The following is a 10,619-nucleotide window of genomic DNA, read 5'->3' on the forward strand; positions in this document are numbered from 1 at the left end:
TTCTTTTCTTTTCTTTTCTTTTCTTTTCTTTTCTTTTCTTTTCTTTTCTTTTCTTTTCTTTTCTTTTCTTTTCTTTTCTTTTCTTTTCTTTCTTCTTTCGTGTCTCTTTACCCCTGCCTTTCCAAAAAAGTAAAGTTTTCTGAGCTTTTATAGGTGTGGCTGTAGCTGATCCTGTGGAATATGGAAGAAGAAATCTCATCAGCCACCTGTACTGATGTGTTACAATTTAATTTTTCCAACCATGATTGGTGGGACATTATGAAGTGATAGTGACAAAGTGTCCTTCCTTGTTGATAGTGAATGGTACTTGTGGAGTTGGACCTAGAGTAAGTGCTGTGTTGTGAAGGTGAACCGTCAGTGACATTGCTTAGAAATGCGCCTTCCTGGGGTAGGCTCTCATAACTTAAAGCTGGCTGTTTTAACACCGTAAACTTGAGGAGATTCACTTCATGGGGTGTAGGTCTGTGGTGGAGCTTGTGTGGATTGAGTGTTTTCTGGGCTGTGATTTTTTTTTTCTTAGTGGAAGATTTTGTGTCTGTGCAGGCTGACTTGTCCCCTCTGCAATGGCGAGAAGACATTGTTCTTAACTGTTGTTGTGGCTGATCAAAGGGAGGGAAGGTGAAAGGGCTGTTTGAGGGGCCCAGGTTAGGCAAGCATGGCTGGCGGAGGATGTGAAGCTGGAGGCTGAAGGCTGGTGTAGTGCAGTAGAAGTAGAAGTCAAATGTGGCCCCAGGCCTCAGGTACACTTAGGATGGCCTGCCAGGGGCAGTAGTGCTTTCTGCCGTCCCCCAGGGTAAGTAAGCTTCCGAGTGAGTGAGCAAGGAGCGCTGTGGACAAGGCGTGGTTTACTGGGAGCGTGGACTTGTGAGCTCAGAGTGCTCACAGCTGTGCTTCTTCTGTGGCTGATGTTCAGTCCAGTCACCGTGGCAGCACTGTGGTTGCAAGAGGGAGTCTTCTGTGTTTCTGTTCTTTTTGAAGCACAGTTGATTAAAGTTTTAAAATTTTCATATGTAATATGCAGAAAATTGTATGCAAAATAAATGAATTACTCAGCAACCTGACCTGTTCCCTAATATTAAAGGAAATTCAAAAAGTTTCCTGATTGGTTCAGATTAAATAGTCAGCACTAATGAAGTCCTTCTTGATTGGTGTACTTTATAATAGCATAGCTAGCTTTTAAATCATGGAGTGATTACAAGCAGAATTGATTGTAGCCAATTGCAAGTTTGAAAGATTGGAAGCCCAATAGCAGTATTCAGGTTGCTAGAGTACATTTAAACCAAAAATTGTGTGTGTGTGTGTGTGTGTGTGCGCGAGCGTGTACGCATACATACAGTGGCATCGTGTTTGCACTTTTCATGTGTGTGAATTCCTTTTTGCTTTGTAGCACATTTGTAATGTAAAGTACAGTAATGTTATGGAAAGCCTAAAAAGTAATTGTTTTTAAAACGCTAATTATATACAATATTAGCTTCAAACTGTCCCTTTTGCTAATTTGCCTGCACTCACTCCACATCTAGCACACGGTTTCCTGTTATGTACCAACGTCTGCACAAACTCTGGCTGGCAGGCAGCACACGGCTTGCTTCCACAAAGGGTGTAGCCCCTGGGTGTGGAAGTAGCAGGATGGCTGTGCTTGCTCTTAAGGCCTCTGTCCTCACAGTGGGAACCTGTGCTTCTGATTGCCTGCTGGGCCAAGTGATGAGTGGACATAATTGTTCTGCAGTCTGGGGTTTCTTCAAAGGAGTATTTCTAAAATCCACACTAGGAAAAAAAGCTTGGAACAATGTTTATGTAAATGAAGACAAGCTGTTTGCCAGGTGAGAGAGGTGCAGTAGAAGTGTGGTAAAGGAAGATGGAGGGGAAGGAGGGACGGATGGACGCTGCTGTAACTGTCAGTCACAGAGTTTTGGTGAGAGGAGCAGAAAAGCAAGGCCAGTGAGTAGTACTTAGCTAAAGCATGACCAAAGAGTGTCCACTGTTTTCCTGAGATGAGCGTGCGTGCCTGTGTGTGTGTGTGTGTGTGTGTGTGTGTGTGTGGCTGCCTCAGGTGGCTCTCACTGTACTGTGAACCGCCACTGTGCCACCCTTCAGTGGGGCAGGGCACGCAGAGCAGGCGTGGTCTCTGAGCCTTCTGTCTGCTCTTTCTCTTTCCTTCTCCCCTCTCCTTTCTCTCCTCCCTTCCCTCTTCCATGTTATTTTTGCTACATTTGCTGTTTTAACCTGTCAGTTACAAACTAATTACTATGTCACCATGGCTGGCGGCTCATATAGGCAAAATCTGCTGTCTCTTAATCAAAGGTGATTACAGTTTTTCCTGTCTGTAAATGTGCTTGTTGAGTAAGGAGGGAGCATTATTCTCAGGCTGATGTGCGAACTGAAAGGCAGCAAACAGCCGAAGCATTGTTATCTCCTCAGGCGTGGCTAATGAATCGTGTTTCCGTGTTCTGGTGGTCATGCCAGCCAGTGCACTCCGCCAGGGCTAAGCCTCCTGTAAACTGCTGCGCAAGATTATTGCAGCAAGAACAGCAATGCTGGCTGAGCTGGGGTCGGGGGAGAGTGCCAAGAAGACAGCTGCGGTTCAGACAGTTACAGAGTAGGGGTCACTCATAGTGATAGCTCTGACAGCCACTGCTTTAGCATCAGTGTAAAAGGCAAGTCAGGACCTATCCTGTCAGCACCGAGCCCGAGTGTGTTTATGTTTCAAAGCAGGTCTCTTCTGAAGAGAAGGAAAGAAATGGTTTTGATTTTTATTGTTTAATTGAGAGCAACATTGAAACCCAGGGGTTAAGTCTTCTTGACTAACACAGCCATCATAGAGGAAAGTTTATCTTAAGCATTGATGGATTGAAGTGAAACTGCCCGAACTGAGTCATATGTGTGTATCATATATGTGTGTGCTGTATGTGTATATATCATATATGTGTGCATCCTGTGTATCAACTACATGCGTGCTTTTCATTAACATTGAATACTCTTCATACCCATAATTCTGAAATCTGGAAGCTGAAGCTTCTGGATTGTCATGAGTTTGAGGCTAGCCTGGGCTATACTGTGATAATCTGTGCAAAAACACCCGCCCCCCCCTTTAATGTATATCTCATGCTGATCCCTGGTAATTCCTGAACATGTAGTTATTTAATAAACATCAGCCTAACTTAGGATGTTTAAGTGGTGTGTGCTCATAAGGGAAGACTGGAGTCAACCGTGAGGTGCAGACTGCCCTCCTGGGAGCCAGAGGTCTCTGCCAGGTGGGGGCTGCCCTTCCAGAGCAGTTTTGCATTAACAGCAAAAGATACAGTGGTAATGCTCATTGTATCATGCTTGAAAAGATGGGTGAGTGGGACACACTGGGTTTGGAAGACAGTGTGATTCGACACTTGACGATTTCTCTTGCAGTGTGATTGATAACAGGGATGTGGGCTGTTTTCTGCATAGCTGTCTTCTGAAGGTCTTGCTCAGTGTATCCGGAAGTCTAATTCTCTGACCTCCTTTAGTTGAAAATTTACTGGCTTTACACAAGTCTTGTGATCCATTGAAATGCTAACATGGGTCTTGTCTCAGCTGCCACATCCCAGAGCCGAAACCTTCATTAAAATTCTGGTTATCCTGCAACTGACAGAGGACCCATGCTGTTAGAGGTTCCTGAGGAATACGTTAGCCTGGTGAGATGGCATGTCACAGCCATGCTTCTGTCTGCTGAGCATTTTCAGGGTTGTTATTCCTGAACGTTGCAGACAGGTCAGAACAAACAGCACTTCTACATATGTCTTCTAGCTCTACTATTGTATCCTCTGATCCATATTTGACTGATGAATTGACAGTGGACAAGCTAAATGCATTTCTGATATAGATTTGTTAAGTGATACCAAGCGTTCTACATCCACGACTAGTTCAGGAGAGCGGCGTACCGAGTAGGTTTGATTTGATATAAATAAGTCCATTTAGTTATTAATGACTTCAAATAGATTTTACAAGGCAATCAATGGCGGCAGAATGGTGATCAGTCAGTGATACCTTGTGTAATTGGATTTTTATGGGTATGATGCTGTATTTCAGAATTAATGTGGCATTATGCTATTTTGTTACTCAGTTCTTTGTTAAGTCAGTCTCTTAGAAGTCAGATATCAAAAATTGAGATCTTTAAGTATTATTTGGCACAGTCCATAGGTGAAGTTGATAAATGTTGTCTTGTTGCAGTGCCTATTTATTTTATAGTTCTCAGGAAGTAGATGTGAGAATTGGAGAGTTTAGTTTGTAAAACTGTTTTATGCATTGGGCAGCAGAGTTGAAAACAAAAGACAAGGAACATATAGATCCTCTCAGTCTCCTGTTAGATTCCTGCCCCTTAGCCATGTGTCACAGCAAATCTAACAAGGGACTTCCTCTCCTGCCTCTTGCTTCTTAAAAGTCTGTTTGTGTTTGTAGGGTTCAAACAAAATTTGCTTTTCAGTAGTTTTAGTGACTAAATGAGAAACTGTTTCCCATCAGCCCCTCCCCCCCCTGCCTCTGCAGAGGCCAGTGTGCTGAGCTCCGGGTTCTGGATCATAGGATTCAGTAGATTCTGCTGCCTGAGGTTAAAAGCACTGGGGGAGTCAGAAGTGTTTCCAAAGGCTAGATGTTCATTTCAGCCCTTGCTGCAGTGTGATATATTAAGGGGAATCTGTAACACAGCTCAGAGGGAGCCTGTGTTCCTCTGAAGCAATTTCAGTTTGGACTGTGTACACAGTGCAGATGGAGGATGGATGCAGGAATGTGTGCTGTGGCCCTTCCCAATGCTCCTGGGCATCTCCTCCTCCTCACCCTCCCTCACTCTCTCCTCCCCCCCCCCCTCAGGTGGGGTCTGCTGGGAAACTCCTCCCTGCTGCTTTGATAATTTGCCACATTGACACCTGAGCACTTGGAACCTTCAACATGGCCTTTCTCTTTAAAGAGCAAACTGATTCTGTAAGACACATGTTTTAAAAGCGCTATAAATTGTGAAGATTTCGAGTATTTGGATGCTAAGCAATAATTACTGCTATTTAATTTTGTTTGTAATAAAATGGTGTCTTCTAAAAAATGTTTAGTACTTTTACACTTTATCTGAATGAGGATGGTATCTCAAAAGCTGTTACTTATGACAGCACTTTAAACAGATCTGAAGCACAGCTTTATCACTACAGCGAGGTAACACTGCCAGGAGCCTGGGTCTGCACACAGCAGCTGAGGCAGGCTCACTTCTGTTTGCCATTCTTAATTTGCCAGCCTGTAACAGTTATAGTAGCTGGAGGGCAGTGTTTGCGATTAGGGATTCTTTGTTTTGATTGACACTTTCCACTCTGTGTGTGTGTGTGTGTGTGTGTGTTTACACAGCTATTTGATTTCTTGTGTCTTTTTCTTTTGATACCAAAAACATTTAAGTTGATAAATACAGCCTATAAAACAGTTTTCCTACTACTTTTTTTTTTTTTATCTATACAGAATTAATGTTTAGCTGGGAAGCTTGGAGCCTAGATTTAAAATGTTGTATGTATTTAGCTCTGAATGACTTGTGGGTTTCATAAAGAGACTGCCCCGCTCCTGTAGGACCCCACAGACTCTGTGACCATTGCCTTTGTCCTCAGTCTCTAGGTTTCCTTCTCACTCCGCGGAACCGAAATCCCTTGAGCAGAGTAGCTGCATCACTACCCCAGCTTCCCCAGACCCTTGGTTAGGTCTGATGCAGTCAGACTCTGCCTGCCTCCTGCCTCCTGCCTCCGCCTCCAAGGGCTACCATTTCCCCTGTCTCCAATCTGAGTTAACTTAAGGAACCATCTATTTTGGAGCTCCTCCTTATCTAATTATGAAAAGGAAAACAACTTTAGGACTGCATGGGCATTGGATTCTTTTAGAGATACTTGTTGGCCCATGGCATAGATTATTTCAGAGGAAATATAAATGTTCAGTGTTTATAAAATTCTAAGTCCAGGAAACAATTTAATACTCTAGCAAGAGTTAATTTTTTAGCAATATCTGAATTCTTTAAAAAAGTCCCATCTAGATAGACTTCCAGTCAAACAACCTTTGTATACTTTTCAGATACTTTTGGGAATTGCCTAGATATTACTTTATGGTATCTTTGTTACTTTTTAATAGAAGTTGCTCAGAATTAATCTTTGAGAGTTGGGAAGTTGTCCTGAGAGTATCAGAAGTGACTTGCACTTTGAAGGCTGGAGAGGCCGGTGGGCCTGCATGGCCCCCTGAACCCCCTGAACCCTGTTTTCTCTGCCTGCATTCCTGCCTTCCCCCAGGACAGCATTTACTACCCCCTTTCTGTTCCCTGTGAGACTGAGGTGAAACCTTTGAATTAGCTCATTAACTTTGCATAGAAAAATGTGTCAACGTTTCTTTTTATTTGGATGTCCTTTTTACTGGTTCTTTTTTTTTTCTTTTTTCTTGTTTCTTTTCAGTTGTGGAAGAAGGACTCTGGGAAAATGGCCTTTCCTATGAATGTAGGACGCTGCTCTTCAAAGCAATCCACAATCTGTTAGAAAGGTAAGAAAGGGGCGCCCAGAGTCCCCGTGGGCTTTAGACACGGGGTCATCTGCAATGTGAGAGCTATGCTTTTATATTTCCTTTTGTTTTATATTGCCAGAGAAGCTTAGGGCAGCTCAGAGACCCCTGCATCCCCTCCTGGAGAAGCTTAGGGCAGCACAGAGGACCTCTGCATCCCCTCCCAGTCTGAACATGCTTCTTATTCAGTCTTTAGGTTCAGTGTCCTTTTATTACTCTTTGAAAATGAAGGATCCATTCCTAAGGTCAAGTAGACCCTCTCCCGTAAGCACAGGACCACAGAAGTGACAAAACAATCTCCTGTAACCCTTGCTGTCATTGAGATGCTGTGGGTTTGACAGTTACGTTTCTCGCACCGAGTTGAGGAGCTAATCCATGACAGTACATGATAATTCATCGTTTAGTTACACAGCTCTCCAGATCTGGGAGAGTCCTTTCTCTGTAACGTTCTTGCAGATGCTGCCCTTGGTGATGAGTAGGGCCTTAGCTTGGCTCCTCATTTTCAGGCAGTTTCTTGTGATTCTATTAGGCTTATTCTTTTTAATAGGAATGGCACGGAGGTGAGGCTGTACCTCTTCTGAGAGTTACAGCATCTGACACAGGTCAGAGCCTGCAGTCACTTGGTTGGAGTGGTGTTCTCTGTCAGCTTTCTTACTTCTAAATTAGAAATTTGCCAACTGAGCTCCTGGTCGGCCCCATTCCTTTTGTAAGTTGTGGCAGACACAGTGGGATTGTGGGTTCTCCCTTCCTCTACAGCCCACTTACTAGCTTTTAGCACCTACTCACTGTCCTTGTTGGAATCATTATCACCATTACCTCTGTAATGTTGATTTGAAATGTCACCATGTCTTCTCTTACTACTTGGCAGTCTGTGATCCAGTCGTCCCTCTTCCTCTTCTCTGCCCCACCCCTGCAGTATCCTCCTCTCTCCCCTGCCCTACAGATCTACTCACATATATAAACAACATTTGTTCTTTGGCGGCACACATCTGCAGCTATTTGGCTCCAGAAGTAGAAGCCAGGAGCTCAAGGCCAACCTGGGATCCTTAGGGTTTTTAGAGAGCTGTTCTTAAAACAGCTGCTCACATTCATGGGGCTGTGCTTTATTCATGAGTTATAGCTCATTGCTCTCATTTAGGTTGGTAACACAGCCTTGCAGAGTTGACTGAAGAATGCTGCCCTGAGTAGTGTGCAGCATCAGTGTGGGAGTGCCTGCCTCCTTACCTCCTGCAGCAGGACTCTTTCCAGGCTCTCTGCGGTGTTTGGGGAGACACAGATGACTAAGAATGGCCCAGTTAAAAGCCTCAGTGGGAATCAATGTTCCCTTCTTCTCTGGAATCTGTAGATGATGCTCCAAGGTCATTAAAAATGGAAGGACGTTATAGTACTGTTAAATTTGTACTCCAACTCCTGGCTAGGGCGATAGCAAGAAGTCACTAAGTAACAGAGTCTGAGTTTCCTGAGACAGGGTTTCTCTGTGTAGTCCTGGCTGTCCTGGAACTCACTCTGTAGACCAGGCTGACCTTGAACTCAGAAATCTGCCTGCCTCTGCCTCCCAAGTGCTGGGATTAAAGGCGTGCGCCACCACACACGGCCTGAGTCCCTTAAAAAGGCCTTTTTTCTAAACAGCTCTGCTTCCTTCAAATGAGGCCCTGACATTACTTTGCTCAGCATTTTTCTGTAAAGATGTCACTCGTCTAAAGAAGCATTATTGATTGAAGATCAGATAATCATCAATGAAGTATTTGGCAATTCTTTATACCCCTACCAAGTAAACAAGAACAAAAGTCCACCCAAAAGGCATTCAGGGACAATGTACTGTGTGTACAATTGTGTGTCTTGTAAAGGGCTCACCGCGCACACTTTTTAAGTAGGGTTCTAGGGGATGTGAACAGAATATCTATTTACTATTGTTAACTCACTGTGTTCTTAGATGGTGATTAATTCCTCCCAGGAGAACATGACTTTTTCTTAGTTCTGTGTGTTAGCATTTCTCTTTGTTGGTAGAAAATGTGAAGACTAGGGAACTTAGTGAAAGGATGTGCATCTGAGTTCCTTATTCAAGGCTGTGCATGCATCAGGATTCCTGATGGCAACTGAAGCATGCCTCGGCTTGAACCTGCAGCTGAGTTCCTTATTCAGGGTGCATGCATTTAGAATTTATGATGGGAACTAAAGCCTAGGTCAAATCGAACCATTACTTTTTAAGAAAATTAATTGTTATATACAGTAAACTTTGGGTCTCAGTTTGTCAGCATCCAGCCTTCCATGAACAGCCTGCTAGTGGGAGATGGGGTGCAGGGCCCTTCAGTGAGTGTGTGTAATATAGTTCACATACTCAGTCAATAATTCTTATTTTCATATAGATTTCATCATTTTGTTCTATTAAAATAGTGGCAGAGGGGCCCCTCTGGACCTCTTTTGGGAGTGAGTTCTGAGGTAGGAAGCAGGACAGCCTTCACCTGAGCAAGCACTTGATGATCTGGGTTTCCCTCTACCCCAGGTAGGGAGTCTGGTAATTCAAGGTCCCTGTGAGATAACTGGGGCTGCGGTTCTATAACGTAGTCACTCATTCTCCTTCCATCCTGGGGTGGCTGCATTCTGTGAGTGAAAACTCGCTGCCGCACTGGTGGGGGGAGCTCTCTCTGTCAGTCTGTTTCCTGCCATTTCTGTTGGGCTTTTCTGCTTGTGCCCACAGAAGGTCAGCCTGCCTTTCCAGCCTGAATTCTGAGTTCCTGTCCTAAAAACAGGACAGCTCAGCAGCAGGGCTTGTGCGCTTTCTTACTGTTTGTTTAGTTGGTACAACAACAAACCTTGAATAAGTGATTTATCCTGCCTTTCTTAAGGTGCAAAGACCCTTAATTAAAAGGCAGTTCCATTCACTGCCTTGAAAGGCTCTTACTTAGGTCTGAGAAGGAGCTGTATAAATTGATCTCTGTGAAAGGCTAACAGTGATGTCACTGCCGTGACTCATTAAGGAGGAGTTTACTGCCGGAGCTAAGCGGTCCTGCCGTTTTCACACAGAAGAGCATTGCATTCTGGACGGCTATTGATTGGTACTGAAGCACCACTCACTCTATTGATGTTCTGTAGCCATTCTAAATTGTGAGCAGTGTGACTTCAGACACTCATTTCTTGTGTCACATTCAGTGTTTGCCTGCCTGTGGTATGCACTTCCAGCTGGACGAATTTGTCCATTTAGAAACAAATGAACAACAAGCTACTTGTGCGAATATTTGCATAGTGGTGTTATAGCTTTGTTTTTTTCCAGAGATTCATTTCTTGAAATCTTTTCCTTATCACCTGCACAGACAGGAGTGCTCTGGGTCTCACTCCATCACCTAATGAACTGTGATGTGGTCCTTGGCCCAGCACACCCCCTTTCTCATTATGAGAGCTCTGTGTTTGGCTGACTGCCCTCACAGCCTAGAGAAGGGCAGTCAGGATTGCTATTTTTAGAGTGGCTTCGACATTGATAGTTCCAGCTCACTCCAAGGACTCTGGTCTCTAACACCTGTCCTCTGTGCTTCCTCCTTCCTTGAGACCTCCTGTTATCTGAGCAGGTTCTGGCAGTTGTTTCATCTTCAGAGAGCACTTGGTGTGAGAATGGAATTTGCCCTGGGCAGAGGACATTGTCCTCTCCTGTTACTTTGATGGAGTGATTTTAAAACATACCTTCTGGGTCATAGTCAGTCATCTTTTGAAATATAGTAGCAATTTAAGTTTTGTTTTTGTTGTTTTGGTTTTAGATTTATTTATTTTACTTTATTGTATGAGTTTTACTGGTATGGACGTATGTATGTGTACCAAGTGCATACCTGATGCCTTCAGAAGCCAGAGGAGGGCATCAGGTCTCTTTGAACTGGAATTACAGATGGCTGTGAGCTGCTGTGCGTGCTAGGAACTGAACCCAAGACCTCTGGAAGCCCAGCAGGCGCTCCTTACTGTGAGCCATCTCTTTTGCCTCATATGGTCTCTGTGCTGCTCCTTGAATGTAGTTGCTTGTCTGACAATCAGATGCACGTGCCCACCCCATGTTCATATTTCTTAGAAAGTTGCCCCCTCCCCTCCCCTCCCCTCCCCTC

The 10,619-nt window shown here is 44.1% G+C and overlaps 1 protein-coding gene across 4 annotated transcripts in view; it reads left to right on the forward strand.

Moving 5' to 3' along the window:
* Window positions 1-10,619, forward strand: part of Med13l (mediator complex subunit 13L) — a 208,494-nt gene that overhangs the window by 105,901 nt on the left and 91,974 nt on the right. For 3 of the 4 annotated variants that reach the window (XM_021162043.1, XM_021162041.2, XM_021162042.2), the window contains exon 3: window positions 6,432-6,516. The exons of the other annotated variant lie outside the window; for it this stretch is intronic. In XM_021162043.1, the coding sequence (XP_021017702.1) occupies window positions 6,432-6,516 (85 nt within the window). The remainder of the gene's footprint in view (window positions 1-6,431; window positions 6,517-10,619) is intronic. 4 annotated transcript variants of the gene reach the window in all.

Source organism: Mus caroli, chromosome 5 (assembly GCF_900094665.2).
Source record: "Mus caroli chromosome 5, CAROLI_EIJ_v1.1, whole genome shotgun sequence".
Lineage (NCBI taxonomy): Eukaryota > Metazoa > Chordata > Mammalia > Rodentia > Muridae > Mus > Mus caroli.